This window comes from Trachurus japonicus, chromosome 16 (genome assembly GCF_045865225.1).
Source record: "Trachurus japonicus isolate A0001 chromosome 16, Traja_1.0".
NCBI lineage: Eukaryota > Metazoa > Chordata > Actinopteri > Carangiformes > Carangidae > Trachurus > Trachurus japonicus.
In genome coordinates, this window is record NC_140922.1 from 9,724,220 (window position 1) to 9,741,367 (window position 17,148).

General features: G+C 42.3%; 1 protein-coding gene across 4 annotated transcripts in view; it reads left to right on the forward strand.

The window, feature by feature from the left end:
- The window catches only part of bcam (basal cell adhesion molecule (Lutheran blood group)), a 49,691-nt gene that overhangs the window by 19,632 nt on the left and 12,911 nt on the right, over window positions 1-17,148 (forward strand). For all 4 annotated transcript variants that reach the window (XR_015037822.1, XM_085801131.1, XM_085801132.1 and 1 more), the window contains exons 2-5: window positions 14,495-14,619; window positions 14,771-14,984; window positions 16,816-16,889; window positions 17,008-17,104. Coding sequence is in view for 3 of the 4 variants with exons in the window: in XM_085801131.1 (XP_085657257.1) it covers window positions 14,495-14,619; window positions 14,771-14,984; window positions 16,816-16,889; window positions 17,008-17,104 (510 nt within the window). In the remaining variant the exon portion in view is untranslated. The remainder of the gene's footprint in view (window positions 1-14,494; window positions 14,620-14,770; window positions 14,985-16,815; window positions 16,890-17,007; window positions 17,105-17,148) is intronic.

The following is a 17,148-nucleotide window of genomic DNA, read 5'->3' on the forward strand; positions in this document are numbered from 1 at the left end:
TTTGTTCCACCATTTTCTCCCTATTCCAGCCCTCCTGTATAGTCCCATGCGGATAGTAGAAGAGGGCTTCAAGTGGGAGCTGCTGTCAGCTGAAGTAGTGGAAATGGTGTTCCTCTCTCTGGCTTTTCTCCCTCTTCTGCCAAAATGAAGCCTCATTAGAAGTGAAGGGAGGGCTGTTTCTAAATGAGATGGGCAGAGTGCTATTCAGCACTCCTACAGAGAGAGAATGAGAGACAACAGACAGCAGAAGAAAGATGGGTGAAAAATGAAGGGTCAGAGATAATATGCACATAAGTGATTTTGCTAGAGTGAAGCAAAATAGTCAAAAAATATATACACAAAAGTTAGGGTATCGTCATGATTTGAATTCATGCTTACGATAAAGGCAAATGTGGAAAAGTCAGGTGTAGTCGACATAAGCTGTCTAAAACTCCAAAATGCCAGTTTTCTGTGGAAGGTGAGCATCTATGCTAATATTGTGCTGCTATTTCTGTAAAAGCGCCCAGGCTAAAACTTCAAATCAAGAGGAAAGTGGACAGATCTCTTCTTCCTCTCTTCTAAAGTCAACATCTGGCAAAGAGCAGGATGTGTCTCAACTGGTTAAATCTTTGATGTTGGCCTGCATTTTCAGATTCATCCACTCCTTTCACATGAAAAGGGTTTAGCATTCATACAGTGATGTTATCTTCACTAGGCGCAAAATGTGGAAGCAAGCTACTGTGGCATCTTGGTGTTGTTTACTCATACACCCTCTGTTCTCCCTCTCTCAGTGTGTTTACCTCACCTTGTGCAGTGTGTGCTTAACCCATCCACCCAGGAACAGGCTCTTTCTCAGGCCAACAAAACACCTGGGTGCTACAAATCAGCAGGAAAAAAAAAAAAAGGTGGCAGATGGAAGCGGGGTGTTTGAGGAATAGAGCTGTTGAGATATGAAGGCCAGGCAGGTGTGTTTGTGCGTGCGTTTCGCTCTTTTTGTGAATGTAACAGTAATCATACTGTAAATAGGGTACTGTAAATAGAACATGAGACATTAAACCCCTGGACTCACCAGTATTAAAATACACACGGGTTGGCAGCAAGGCATATTAAAGCCAGCTTTACTCTGTGTGTATGTGTATGTGTGCGTGTGTGTGTCTTTGGTGGTGGCTCCAGAGCGGAAATCTGAGACCCACAGGGAGACATGTTTGGCCTCCTTTCACCTTTTCCTCACCTTAAAGCTTATCTCAAATCTTATTTCCCCTCTGGAACTAAAGTGTCTGGGTTTGTTTTTTCAGTCGTATTCAAACATACCCTGCGTTGTTGTATTCTTAAAGACACGCACACATACACAATACGCAAACACGATGATGGGCATGCTCCAGTAGGTGTTTTATTACAGTAAATGGGCACAAGAGCTGCCTTATGCCGGGTCTTTATCTGTACACTGTGCTAGGAAATGACTTGCAGAATGAATTGATTCAAGGATAGAGGGAGAGGGGAAGCGAGAGAGATGGCAGAGGCTGCAGCACTTTGTCCTAACCCTTTTAGTGAGATTAGCTCTCGTCTTAATGTCTCTCCACTTATTTATACTCTGACTCAGCCTTTCTCCTCGCGCTCCCTCTGACAATCTGCCCTGACTGTAAAAGACAGAGGTGTCAATACGTTTTCATTTTGAAAGTATAAAACTATTAGTAATGGCAGGAGAGGGACAGTACGGCATACTGTTCAACTCAAAGATCTCTTATTCCCTCAAGTCAGATCCAATGTCACAAAAATTGCAACAAGAGATAGGTCACCTCTCTTTAACGATATCCGTTGGTACAACAGTCGTGATCCTGTTCCGCACTCTTTAATCCAAAACAACACACAGCCATGAGACTTTTACCTTGGATAAAATCCTGAGGTCATTCTCCCTCAAGATTTTCTTTTATCATTTTTCCTATACTCATTATGTCACTAAACAATGAGTAGTGATCCTTTTTTTTCAAGAACAAATCCTTGAGGCACACCACTACACTGGGAAATTGAATCTACCATGTTTGACATTTGCAATATTTTGAATATCTCCATTCAAGTTTCATGTCCACACTACCATATAGAACGCACTGAATGATGTGCACTGACTTCATCTTGTGCACTGCAGTGACTCAAGTTACAGTATGTCAATATAAGTTTATAATCCATGTTATGAATCCAGAGGTTATTTATGTCCTGTGCTAGTGCTGGGCACAATGTATTATCTGCAATATTTAAATATGCCACCTACAAACTTGAAATTAACACCACCTCCTGGGAAGAAGCGATTTATTTTAGACAAACTCCATCAATTTTACACTCCTGTGAAAACAATAATATAACATCTGCTGTGGCTCTGGAGGGAGTCCATTCTGAAATCAGCTTGAGATTGGATACAATAAATCTGTAACAAAAAACCTCTTTTACAAAGCAGGTGCTTAGACTTCCTTGGCAGAAAGTTCTGAAGCTGGATTGGTTGACGCCAGGTGTCGCAGCATAGGTTACAGCGAGCGATGCCACTGCATATACGTAATGCATATTCTTTGATTTATAGTTCAGCGCTTTCCTATTTGACAGAGCACCACTCCAATACTAAAGGGCAGTCCTGCTCACTCACGCTTGTTAAATGGCCAGTAGTGACTAATGCACCATGGCTCATGCATTCACCACAGGTTATAAGCCATTTGCTGGCGAAGGAGAGCTATACTGTTGTATGTTGTGGTATGCAAACTTCTTCCATTAGACATTCTTTAGTTTGCTTCATGTTTGTGCAGTTACGCTGAGCAGCAAGATGAGATGAGGCACGTCCAGCTGGCTTACCGTCTAACCACAAAGCTGTAGTATAGCCCTTTATGCAGAACCATAAATCAGCCTTAACAAAAGATGCTATTGATTACATAATGGGAAATGTAGAAGCCAGCTTAAGAGAGCTTGACTCTTGCCATAAACTAAAACACTTTATTAATTTAATTATGACTTCTTTTTTTAATCTAGTTCGATACATGAACAAAGAATTTAGAATAGTTCAGCTTGCCCCACTTCACTGTCAAACCCATCCATCCATCCATCCATCCATCCATCCATCCATTCATTCATTTTCTAGGGGCTGACCTCTCCCTCATGGGGTCCTAATAAGAATTTATAATCTTTACCGCCTCACTCATCACTGAATGCACCTCATTAGGAAACTCTATTACGGACGTCAGCAGCATTAGTGGCAACATACACAAGCAGATTGCCTCTGCCAAGCACTGCATATCATTCTGGCCCATTAAAGCAAGTCATTTACCTTGATAAATAGGTAGAGGCTGGGGGGAATTGAAAACACACGGGGGACCCTCTGCTTCCCTCATTTCATCTATCTCCTTCTCCTTTGCTCCAGTTTTAACTCCTCTACTTATGGGAGGCTGCAAACTTTCTTTTCTGCTCATGCTTGCATTTGCATCAGTCCTCTCCTGTGTCTCCTTGTTCTCTTCCCTGAGACCCTCTAGCCTTCTTAACTCGTTCTCGTCCAAACTTTGCACCGCGTTGCCAGACACTATCCCAGTCAAACTCTCCTTGTTTCACTTTTCTGCCGATCCCTCCATTCCTGGCTCTTCCCTACTGTTTCTAAATTTCATTTTTCGCCAGGGGCTGTGTTTCAAGGAAGGAGGAAAAAGCGAGCAAGGCTGGTAGAGAGGGGGAAGAAAAGGACAGGGTGTGTTAATTGGAGCGCCTCAGGCGAGAGGGAGGGAAGGAAGAGGGAGAAGATGGAGAGGAGGCCCAGATTTGGGGGCCCCGAAACATTAAATATTAACACCTTTTCTCATCTCTGCCCCTTTAGTGACATCCACTGATAGGGTTTTCTCTCAACCGATCAGGACACACACGCTCCCGCTTTCCCCCCCTTCCCTCTCTCCCTCTTTCACCAAATTGAGTTCCTCCTGAAAATGAAAGGCAGCCAGGAGGAAACACGCTGCAGTAATTGGTGGACCCTCTCTGTTTTGTGCCCTTTGATTCGAAAAGTAATGAAATTCTACTTGATATTTTTATCTCATCTTCCATGTCATTCACCGCTCCAGTTTTTTTTTTTCTTAGTTACCACCCCTGTATTAAGAGCCAAATGCAATTTCTAATATGAGCAAGACACTGCATGGCTATTGGTGCAAATTCATTGTTAATGGAGTCAAATGTAATGGCACAAGATTGTGTCAACTAAAAGATAGTGACTATAAATGGCCTAGATATTCCTTGTAAGAAATGAGTTCAGTTTTACTTAGGTAACTAATGGGGGAAGGACACGCAGAGAATCCTTAGGTTTATCAGTGAGACAGTTTATCAAACCTACTTCAGCAGAAGCACTTACCCAGCACTAAAACTCACAAGACTCATGCATTCATAGCTCTATTTATAATCTCTTCACAAGACGTCTTGGCTTTGTTTTATTTTTTCAAACTGTCGCTCTCTGCAGAATGGGACCAAAGACTGCAATGTCAGCTCTATGAATTCATAATCTCCTCATGCACTCTCTCTCCATTTCTCTTTGTTTTTTCTCCTCCTTGTTCCGACCATCTATCCTTGTCCTCGTTTTCTCCTCCACGCTCACTGGCACGCCCATTCTTGTCCCCAACACCCACACAAGCACACTCAATGACCACATGGCTCCAAAAACTCTTGTGTTTGAATGGGGTTGACTTCTCACCCCGTTGCCGGGACAACTGGACTGGCGAGGGGGAATCTCCCTGTTGACAAAAGAGTGTGTGGAGGCCGACCTTGTAGCCCACTTCACACTGTTTGTCTTGAGCCCCTAAACTGCCATGAGATGACACAACACACACACCAGTAAAGCTGTGATTTATCTGCCAGGACTGCACACTCTGTGATGTCACCCCTCTGTCCCTCTGTCCCGCACAATACGCTTTTTTTCGTACTAAGAATAAGGGCACGCTCGCAGCTTGGCTGGCAGACATCATTTGCCAAGTCATTGAACTTTGCGACAACTTGGGGTTCTGCATTGTATAAAACTGAGAAGGATGCACAGATGCTAATATTGTTAGGTTTGTGGCAGTGCAGAAGCCTGATGCGTACCCAGACTAATTGCTAATAGCCTTATGTTTGACTCAGCTGCATTACGTCAACATCCAGTCCTTGAGAACATCAGATCTCTTCTGAGCTCACGTCCTTGTCCTCTGTCTCTCCTTCCTCATTTTAAATGAAGTTCAACTTCTGAATCCAAATGAAGTTAAACCTGTTTTTAGTGCTAATCACATCAGCTTCTGTCAAGGCTAGCTGAACACATCAGACATGAAAGACGATTTAGGTTTCAAACAAGACGGCTGGTATCAGAATCATAAAACTGGAGCCTGACAGAAGAGACGAATGGAGCTCATACAAAAACTTCAGAGAACTGGGACTAGAATGATAAAGATTACAGGAGCCTTTTGTATTTAACATCTAATACAATCTATTTTCCTCTTACTGTCTCTCCTTTGCCTCATCTCCTCTCTTCTCTATATCTGACGCACAATAGATGGTGATTTTAGTGCCAATAAATAAACAAAGTAGTAAAACACAGTATCTCAGTAGACTGAGATGACCTCCACAGCCAGCTGCTACCTGAATGTGTGTGTGTATTTCCCGCAGGGTCCCAGGTGTGAATTTTACCTCCACTCAGGTGGTACATCAGTACATGTCCAGACAAGGAAGGCAGTAAGGCAAGCAGGCCCCTCCATATCCTGTAATTGCCTTGCAGGGGCTTAGCATGTGGCATCTTCACATCCGGCATCGGTGTATCAGACCATAAATCTAGACCTCCTGCTCTCAAACCCAAACATCACACATAACCCACATAAAACATTTGTGTTTGATTCCAATTAAAGGCCCAGATATCATCTTTGAAGCACAATACACCTCACTCATCGACTTGGTGTCATAACAGCAGAAGCCTTTGACTGGCCTGTGAACAGTCAGAGCAGATTTACAGGATTCTGCTCTGATTCGCTGATTGCTGTAATTGGTACTTTGGGGTGCTGCTGTGCATGTGATATTGGGCATGAAAAAATCCTCAAATCCTTTAAAAAGTTTTTCAGGGTTGTCTTGTCAAGTCTGTTACAGTAAAAAAAAACAAAGAGTCTCCTTCAAGGTTGAAATCTGTTTTTGTGAAGATACAAAAACAAACAGATCCTTCTGAAGTAGAATTACAGTTACTTTACTAAGAAAATAACTCAAACTATCATCAGGGCTTCTAATGACTATGAAAGCACTTCAAATACTGATGACATCCCACTTGTTGTGGAACATCAAGTCCATATACAAAAGGGCCATACAAAGAGCAAAGAGCAGTTACTGTGCAGGCACAACCACCCATGTGTTGTGTATCAAAGGTCAAGCAGGAATTCATTATGATTCTTTACACTGGTTTGACCATTTTGTGTCATGAACTCATGACTAAATTATTTGTATCGTTGAGAATATACTGAATTGTTAATGTCTTAACATGTGTACACAGAGGCACTGCAAGTACTGTAACTCCACAGGGTTTCAGCTGTTTCACCAGGCTGCTAGTGCTCTGGCTCATAATATAATGGGAACTGAGATTTTCATGGCCTTTGCAACTGGACACAGTTACTTTTCAGTTAAACCTACCATTTATAACTAGAGCTGGCCATCTGCTGCATTGTCTTTACCCTTTCCTGTCTTCTTCTCTCTCTGGTCATTTCTCTCTGGGAAACCCTCTCCTATTAATACAGTAAATGACAGTGGGATTCTAATTAGCATCACGCTTCCCTTTCAAAGGTCAGCTCATAGCACGACACCAACAGACATTGCAGGACATAGTTTACGTGTTGTTCTTCTCGTATAGATTCACTTACCATAAGACGTTTCCAAGGAGACAGACAGTGAGAGTGCACTGTCTCTGTTTCTGTCTGGTTTTTGATGTATGCGTGTTCTGTGCATTTTTTTTTTAATGTTTTTTTTTTCGTATTCACCATCTTCTTGTTTTACTTCTACAACTGTTTGAGTTTGTATCATACATTCTTGCCATTGGGAAACTTCCTCTCTGTCCTTGTCTGTCAGCTATGTAGTTGTGTGTGTCTAACTGTGCCTGTGTGTTTTGCAGCAGCTGCTGTTTCGGCTCTGCACCTGTTCTTGTCTCATCAGTCAGGCACTGACGGACTCCAGACCTTACATGGACCCACACTGACACTGGCAGTCTGACCCAGCCTGCCCTTTAACACACACATACAAACATCACACATACACCTATAGCCTACTTATATACATCATACAATGTGTTTATATCAATACATACTCTTATTTTTGCTTCAGACTACTTTTTATATCTCTGCACTGTACAGCCACAACAGTATTATTTGCAATCAGAACAACACAGAATAATTTTAACCACATTTGCAAACACCATTTTTTTTAAAAAGTCTGCGCATACACAGTGGAACATTTTTTGTGTTTATTTTTCCACCTTACAGATGGTAAATTTGTTAGATGCATCGAATTTGGCAGCAAAAATGAATCTCACTGAACAAAGTGAATTCCCTGAGGAGCCCAAACTGTTCTCTTCTAGCTTTGCAGGCAGACTAATGGGACTGCTGAGCGAGTATGAACGGCCCGGCCCGTATATACACACACACACACACACACACACACACACACATGATTTGAGTCGGATCCAGTCTGAAACATTAATGGGCCATCACCAGTGTTAGGGAGCTGAGGGCGCCCTGCCACGCCTTACTGCCCCAACTGTGCTCACATACACAAACCCTTTGGCTCTGGATGATGATGATGACTGCTGTGAGTCAGTTGCACCGTGACTGTGGTGTTGGTAGCCATTAGAAACATGTGGTGTGAATGAAGCCAAATTTATACTTGTAATACAGAAGTCACTGTTGTAGGAATTGAATTGCAGCTCAATGATGGGCTTCAGTTATTACTATAACCACAAGAGTAACTGTTTACATGATTACATTCACTTCAAGGTAGAAAGTTAGATTTGTGGCCAACATATTTGAAAATTGTGGAAAATGTATTACATTTCCTTAAGTGACATTTTCAAGCACACAGTTATGTCTTCAAGTACCTTTTCTGGCAAAACCCAACAGTTTAGAACCAAAGACTTCTAGTTTAGTGTGCAATTTTTCACAACCAAAATGTGTATAACTGTGTGGTGACTGCGGCATGAGGAGGCAATACTTACTAGATGGCCGGTGGTTTGGCCCTGGTTTGTTCAGCCTGTCAATGTAACTTTGGGTTGTTGTTTGAGTGTGTGTGTGACAGAGATGTGCTGTATGAATGTGTGGGTGAATGTGATTCATAGTGTCAAGTGTTTTAAGTGGCCAATCTCACCAGAAAGACTGCTTTATGCCATAAATACAGCCAATTTGGCTGGAAGCTGTTAATAATAATGACTATAGCTGCCTGTTAGCTATGGTATAGCTGACAAGTTAGCGACTGTACTGAATTATGCATGTAGTGTCAGCAGTTACACAGATGACTCCAGACTGAATTCAGTGTAAGTTGTCAGCAGGTCTGGTTAAGACTGGAAGGGCAACGATGAGGAAACTGATAAATAATTGCAAACCTTTTGGAAAAGGTGCTGATCAGTGGAAAGTGAATATATGAAAAGTGGAAGCTATTGTTGCACACGTTATTTTTATTTTTTATTTTTAACAACCTTGTGTTGTAGGTGACTTAGTCCTTGTGACATTGAGTCTGTGTCTTCTGCAGCAGGACACTGTTTGCTTTGCCAACAGTCAAACACACTAATCCTGTTAGAGGCTCTTTGGACCACACACACACATATACAGGTACACATACACACTCATTGACATTCCTCGGCCGCCAGGTACAGCGGTGCACTCCTCCTGTCCTTTTCAGCTTTACATGCTCCGTAGATCCAGTCTTGTATACACTCCTCATCGTGGTCTTGGTTCTGGATGCTCTATCTCTTTGACACATGCTGACTGTAATCTAAAACACTTCTCCTGTACCCCTAGTACCACCATCCAGATGTATACAGTACAGTGCATTAGAAAAAATCCATCACTTGACAGCTAAGTGCTGTTTGGGTTAGCAAGGAGACAAGCTGGTAGTATCAGTGAAAGGAGGTTCATGGTGGCTTCATAAAGAAGTCTTGGTTGGGTGAAAGTCATGTAGGTAAGGCTGGGTTTGCACAAAGACACCATCTTTTGTTTTCTTCCTTCTTCATGCTCTCCTACTGTATATCATTTCTTACTTTCTTTGTGATTTTTTTTTTAATCATCGTTCTCTATCTGCCTCTCCTTCTCCTCTGTAAAACACGCACATGCGCAGACGAGACAGGCGAGTTTGTGCACTGGGTATTAAAAAATGCTCTTTGAGAATGAGGGATAAAAAGAGGGAGAGTGGGAGAGAGAAAGAGGCTCATGGTTTGATGTCCAGAATACGACAGTAGGTGAGGGGAGAACAAGAGAGGGAGGAGAAGAGGACAAGAGAGAGAGAGAGGATCCAGCTGGTTCTTTTCATAATGAGGGGCACCCACTTGTGTGTGTGTGTGTATGAAAAAGACATAGATGCAGGCAGAGAGGCGAGTCAAAGAAAAAGGCAAAGAGAGATAGACACAGAGTATTAAAGATGGTTTCACATTAACTTTTCAGTGGATGTGGATGTCCCCCACTCTGACACGCTGCTCTGACTGCAGACTGCTCTTGTTTTTTCAGCACACACTCTCCTTAACTGTAGCTTTTTGGGGTGGTTCAGTTGCTCATAAATATCACATACATAATAGATATACAGTAAGTGTGTGTGTGTGTGTGTGTGTGTGTGTGGGTCTACAGGTCACAGTCTGACCGTCTCGTTCCCATCTGTCTTTCTACCCGGTCACGCACCCCATCACACACCACCTCACACACACTTTCCCTCTCTTTGGTTAAATCCGATTAGCTGGCCTGCGTCAGCTAACGAGACCCCCATGTAGCTAGCACCCCCCATTCAACGGCCCCCACCACTCTCTTTTTTTCTCTCACTCGCACACACACACACACACACACACACACAGAGTGACAGCCAACAGCCTGCAGTCTCTAAATACACAAACACTCTTGCACAGACACTTACGCATTTGCACACACACACGCTGCTCTGGGCTCAGATTGAACAGAGGACTCCCTAATTATGTTTTAATTGCCTGTCTCTGTCTGTCCAGCTGCCTCGTGTGTAAAACACAGAGCCGCGGCCTGATTGATCGCGCTGGACCGAGACATATTGCGGATGACACAAAAAGACAGAAAGTGAGAGAGACAGTGAAATTGAATTAGAGATAAGCAATGGAGGGATAAAGAGACAGAAACATCAAAACATTGCTTTAACTAAGCTAGTTCTTCACAAGCAGGCATTTACATCCACCAAACCCCAGTTAATATAAAAATAAGCGTGTTACAGAATGAGAAGAATGGACACTAGCACCTTTACACGGACTAATGGTTGATAGCATTGACTGTTATTACTATTATTACCCCATAATAGTAAATCTTCAGCAATTTTGATAATGTTCCATTATGTCAGAACACAGATGAGCCTATGTTTCTCACAGGAAGTGAATATGATCAGTATCATCTGAAAGTGAGCAGAGAACGGATGAATATATAATTGCTGACACTGAAATGTAAGGAAATATGACTTCACCAGCTGTATTTTGATACATATTTTATACTTCACTCTTTCCTGTAGTAAGATTAAGAGTCCACAGCCTCTGGTGGCACCGCAAGTTTCACCATCTCAGTGTGTCAGCACGCTAACATTTGCTACTAATTAGCACTAAACACAAAGTCGGGCCGCGGCTTATGCTGTCCTAATTTTCCTGTCATTTACCTTTGCGCAGCCTTGTGTGAAAACCACTTATTTTAAGTAAAAGATTAAGGTAGAGATTAGAGTAAAAGACCAGCATCTAAAACATGGTATTATACATAGATTGATTTCAAGACGAAAAAGTAATAAAAAATTCTCTCTTACAAGTTTGAATCACTAAAGTTAAAGTTCACTGGAAACACAGTAACAAGTAACCATAGTAACCAGTATTGCAGTAGGCTACTTATCAATTTTGTAACTTTTTTTAGAAGCTCACACTGAAGATTTAGAATTTTTTAGATGTTTTTCAAAAGCCAAATAAAGGAAGATTTTTAGATTTGTGCGTCAGTTACTCACTTGATTTAATGTGGTATGTGTGTGAGTGTGTATTTTTCCCATGCACCACTTAACAAGACCCTTAAATCCTGAGTGCTGCCTAAAAGCGCAGCTCTTGGTTTACTCACACATTCTTGTGCGCTTGCTTGTCTGGCTCGCTGTTTGCATTGGCGCGGAAACAGAGGAAGATCTTCTTTTGGGCTACATCCTTCTTACAAACTTGGAACATGAGACTCGGTTTGTAAAACTAATGTTGGTTCATGTGAGAGTTACTCAGCAGGAGGAAGAAAATGTTTAATGAGGGAGGGATGCTGGATAGAGATGGAGATAGCAAAAAAAAAAGAAGTAAGGAAAATGGGAGGAAAGCTAAAAATAGAGTAAAGAGAAGTGTAAAAAAAAAGTAGAAGAGGAAGTGAGAGAATAGACATGAGATCTTTTCATCATATGTCAACGCTTGACTGACCCTTGACCTCCATGTGGTTTGTGGGTCACGGAGAATCACTGCATCTGCCCCTGATGGAATGTCTTTCACTAACACACACAGATACACAATATTAAACCACCACACTGTGTGTATTTTTGACAGTTCCCCTTATTATCTCCTCTTTTCCCTCCATCCTTCATTCCCGCTCTTTCTCACAGTAGAGTGATAACAAGCCGGCCGTCCCTCGGCTCCTCTCATCTCTCTTTAGACACTTTGAGCAAACACTCTTTCATCTTCCCTGTCTGCATCTCTCTGCTCTGCTATTAAAACTAGCCTGTCAAACAACTCTGATTCCCAGAAGTCCATCCTCCCCACTCTTGGCAGTTTCTCACAAGAAATAAATAATTCAAGTGTAGATTTTGTTGTCCAGAAATTGATGACATGATTAATTTATGTTACCACACAGGGTTTGGGGCTGGGTTTTTCATTAGCAACACATACTGTATGTTCAATATTATGAATATTAATGTGAGGGTAAATCTGTGGCTTTTTAATGCTACTTAACTCCATGTCTGTTTTGTTAGCGGTCTTAAAGGATTTCTGGGAACATTGTGGAGAGGCTGTGTGCTTAAAGCTTTTCTTATTGCTGTTATATAAACACATTTCAGTTTGCAGTATTTTTTTCTGCGAAAGTACTGCAAATATGCCTCAATTCCCCATAAACCTGTGTGTTTTTTTTACTGGCATATCAGTTAATTCTATCTCACTATGCCTGTCAAGCACTGTGCTTCATACAAGCCTGCCAAACTAGACTGTTACTAAATTAGCTTCCATATGTTGATGACTTGATTTAGTAAAATTGGTTTGGCAGTTTAACCCAAGTCACTTAAACAACATTGTCCTTCCTTTGCCTGTCCTTTGTGTCTACACATCAGAGCCTCACATTTCACAACACGGTGACCTCTGTCGCCTTCATGTGTCAAACATAGACTGTAAAAAGAATGGACGTAGCATCTGTGACGTCACCCATTGATTTTGGGGAGTCGTTTTTGTGACTCAAATATGGCGGCCTGAACAGCGCCATGTTGGATTGGCCGGCCGAGAACCCGCCCACTGGCCTCGAGGCAGCTGTCCACGGAGCTGCTCGGACCTGTCACTCAACGTTTCCGCGCCCTAATTGGCCAGAGTTTTAACCTAATAACAGTAAAACGGTAGAGTTAAAAAAAAATTCACCCCCCTCAGAGTGTGTGCGGGGGTAGAAACTATCGATTGAGAAAAAAAAACGTTCTGACACCAGGCTTTTAACATGTTTACTGAGGATGTAAAATCGGCGATTTTAACATGGGGGTCTATGGGGAATGCTCCCTTCTGACACCAGCCCCCAGAGGAAGCCGGGGGGATTGCAGTTTTTTGAACGCGGAAGTGAGCTTCACTTCTCAGACCCACAACTGCCCCCTTGGTGTCAAAGCACCTTACGATTTATGACGCTGTATGTGCTGCATCTACTTCATTAGCAGAAATGGAGCCCCCTCCCTTCCTCCAGCTCTCCATCCTTCCCTCTGCTCTCCTGTAATATAATCTCAATGTCATGTTGTTTGTCCACAGCTAAGAGTTTAGAGAACAATGTTCCCCATCCCCACAGGAACTGGTCAAGTTGCTGTGCCCGAGCTGCACACTCTCCCATTGAGATCTAGGACACTGTGTGCATCCTAATGCCTCTATTCAATGGAGAACCCGGACAGTGTCAGTCACAAGGGCCTTCTAGCCTCCCTTAGGGATCGCTTAAAAGTTTTTGCTGCTGCTGCCTTTAAGGAAATACACAATACTTGTAGCTTGTTGCCTTTGCAAAGGGCATGCTGTAGTCTATGTTCAGTTTATATTTAACAAAAGTGGATTTTGCTTCAGGAGTGGTTTGACAAGTTCCTGTGGAAGCTCATATATTTTTTTACTTAGACTTTCTGTTCTCATTGGAAATAGTATAATAAAGTAGGTTTTGAGTAATTTAACTTTACTCTAATATATTGCAACTGTACTTTCCGATTAGGATTTTTTTCTGTATAGGTTTTGTGTATCTGTGTCTGGGGTGAGGTACAGTAAAGGCCTGTGTATTTCCATGCATGTGTGGTCCGTCCTTCTGGCATTGACCAAGTGTCAGTTGTCATCTCCTGGAGCCTTACAGCTGCGTATCTTTTTACTGCATTGTGTGTGGGTGTGTGTGTGGGTGTGTGTGCGTGTGCGTACATCGGATGCATGAATGTTTTCTTGTGTACATGTGGTTCCACAGCGGGAGGAACCATGTCTAAAAAGCATGGGGTAATCACACACCCCAGTTTCCTGTTGCTGCTGGTGTATGCAAAGCGTGCGCGACAAGTGATGGGTACGAACTGCCCAGGGCGTTGCAGGAAAAGGCGTGCTGCAGCGCTGATAATGTCCCTCATGGACGCCATGCAGCTGTCCCCGGTTCTCGTAACAGTGTTTGAACACTCCGAAGCCCTGAGGGTATTAAACAAACACGCAGACTTTCAATCTAATAAGACGGAGACAAGTTGTAGTCATTGTGGTTTTATTATTTGTCTTTCCTTCTTCCCTCCGTGTAACCTCATTTCCTCCTGTCCTTCTTCAAGAGGCAGTGAACGGGTCTGAAGTTAACTGTCAGCAGTCAGCACAAATGCAAAAGTCCCTTATATGTGTCATCTTATACTCTTCCAATTCATTTCATTGTGTATTGTTCCTATTTAACTATCATAAGGTTTTGTGAGTGGCAGCCAATATAGTAGATATGGAGGATATTATCTTAATGGTAGATGGGGAATTCCCCGTGTCTACATAGATTTGTGATTGTGGGCTGTATAAATAAAAGTGACTTGACTTGATTTGATATTAATTACTTCCATATGTTGTTATCTTTTTTCTCTACAGTATGCATTGAGGCCGTGACCGTGACGGTGGCTCCTAAAATTGAAGTGTTAAAAGGACAGACTGCCAAACTGCCCTGCACATTTACGGTGTCACCAGGAAGCAACCCCATTGTTGAGTGGTACATTGTAAGTAATTTCCAAGTACTAATCTGCCACCAAATTTGAATATTGATAGAAAAATAAGTTTATGTTAAAAAAAAATAAATAAAAGCACTTTCAAAAATTGTATTTGTGGTTTTATTTATGCCCATCTTTGTCTCTCTGTTTGACCATGTAGGAGGAGCAGGGAACCAGGAGGCGCGTGGCCTTCCGTTCCCCAGGTGACGCAGGAAGTGACGAGGGCACCCCTCTGACTGGCCGGGTCACTATTGAAGAGGACTTCACCTTGACCATCTCATCCACCGAGCCCTCCGATGAGCTCCCCTTCGTCTGCCAAGTCAACAGCGGTCTGGCTGGGGTCGGCGATGCCACCACTATGGTCAAAGTCTTCTGTGAGTCAGCCAGTGCACTTTGGCCTTTTAATATGACCTCGACATGACCTGCTTGACCTTTTAAAAGAGACTCCCACCCCCGTCAGACACGCACACTTTCTCGTCACTTGTTGATGTGTGGAATTTATGACTTGGTTTTTCACTGCCACTGAAGGTTTATGGCTTTAATTAGATCTGTGTGTGTGTGTTCACGCATACTTTGATTTAGAAGTAGATTAATTGTACCTAATGCATGTGATGCATTTTGCTTATTGCATTTCACACATGATCAAAGCAGCTCAATGTGAAACCTTTAAACAGAAATGCATTATCATAAAGAATGATTTGTCACGATTGTTTACAGCGGTCAGGAATAGAATAGACTTTAGCTCACACTTTTTCCATCTTGAGAAGCTTTTTCCCAATGCTGAGTGTTCTCAGTTTCCTTTGATAAGTTCCCCAGAGGTCAATTAACCACAATCTAATCACTCTTGACACAATTGATGAATAGTTCAATCACACCTGTCATGTCTCATATATATCACCTTAATAACAGTCCAGATTTATCCACAAGGCGTTGAGGGCTGACCCTGGTGCAGCTCACTGTGTCCTTGCCTCTCTCATAGCAAACCCTAAACTGACATCAATCATACTTTTAGCATTTAGCCGGTCGTACCAAAATGACTGCGATTCATTTGAGTGATCAATGCACTTGTTTTGTGAGAATAGCAAAACAGCCTTTTGATGCTACAAGTTAACCATTAACATTGATGCACTCAGAAGCACTGAGATTCTAAGCAGTCTCATAAAATAAGCTATTAATTGTGAATGAGGCATTCAATGTTTGACAATGCCTCAATGAAGTGCTATTTGACAAAAGCCCTTTAAGATGCACTTAATGCCCACAGTTGTAAGACAAGAGCCCGTCTTACAAAACAGCAATTATTCTCCATCCACCACATTCACAACACTTTACTCATTGGGGGATGAATTATAGTGTGTCTGTCCTGCCTTAACTTAATAGGACTGAGTTATGAGGTCTCCTGAGGGGTGAACCACAGCAGTGATAGCCTGGTTTCTCTATCTCTCTCTCCCCTCCTAGAGGCTTACAGTACAGAGTAAACAGTGTGCTTGCTGAGCGAAAGCACGCTTTAACTGAATAAAAACAACCCTACTTCCACTGTACTCTGTGCTCTTGATTCTCTAAACATCTAAAAAAAAATCTCAATTTAGGCTAAAGACATATTCAGGCTAAATATAAGAGACTGAGTGTGTTCATGGTGAGGAAACCTACTTTTGAATATTATGCTGTTCTCACTGTGCCTTTAACCAACTGTGATTATATATTGCAGCCTACACAGCACAGTATGTGGGAAGGGAATGGCTTAAAAAAGATACTACACCAGTTTTGGGAGCGGTGTAACGAAAAAAATGAAAACAAAGAATTGATCTAGTGAGACAGAGAGTGAAATACCCATCTACTGTTTATTTTTATAAGACGGCGACAGCTGCAGGCAGTGATAAGATGACCTTGCATGTGCATGTGAAGTGAGTTAGGGAATAGAGAAGAGGGAACCAGCGGTTGTGTGTGATCCAGAGAAGGGGAGGGGTGTGTTTGGTTATTTTTGTTTTTTTGGGATTCGACCCTTATCAGCTCATGTGAAGCAGGTCACAGGGGAGTCATATGTGGCAGTTATTTACTACTCGACTTAATTAATAAGGTCACCAGGCATGTGACCTGAACTGCACATAAGAGTGCGGTGTGTGTGCCCGTGTTCATTTTTACGATTTTCCCCCTGTGAATCATAATGATATAATGATCATTTCTTCTCCTCCCTTTTTTCTGTCTCAGTTGCTCCTGAGAAGCCAGAACTTACAAGACCGTCGAGTCAGGCCATTTCTGTGGGGCAGACCACCAGCTCTGAGGTGTGTGTGTGTGTATGTGTGTGTGTTTGCACATTCCCTGCTGTTGTGGAAACAATAAATATCTATATTTTCAGTCGCTAATCTTTCACCCTTGCTGCATTTTGTCCATGTGTTTTAGATTGGCACATGTGTGACGATGAACGGACATCCCCAGCCTAGGATTATCTGGTTCAAAGATGACCAGCCCCTACCTGAGGTCAAGGACAGGAAAGAGAGTATGTGTCCTTTGAACAGAAAACATAGAAAACATAGTCTTATC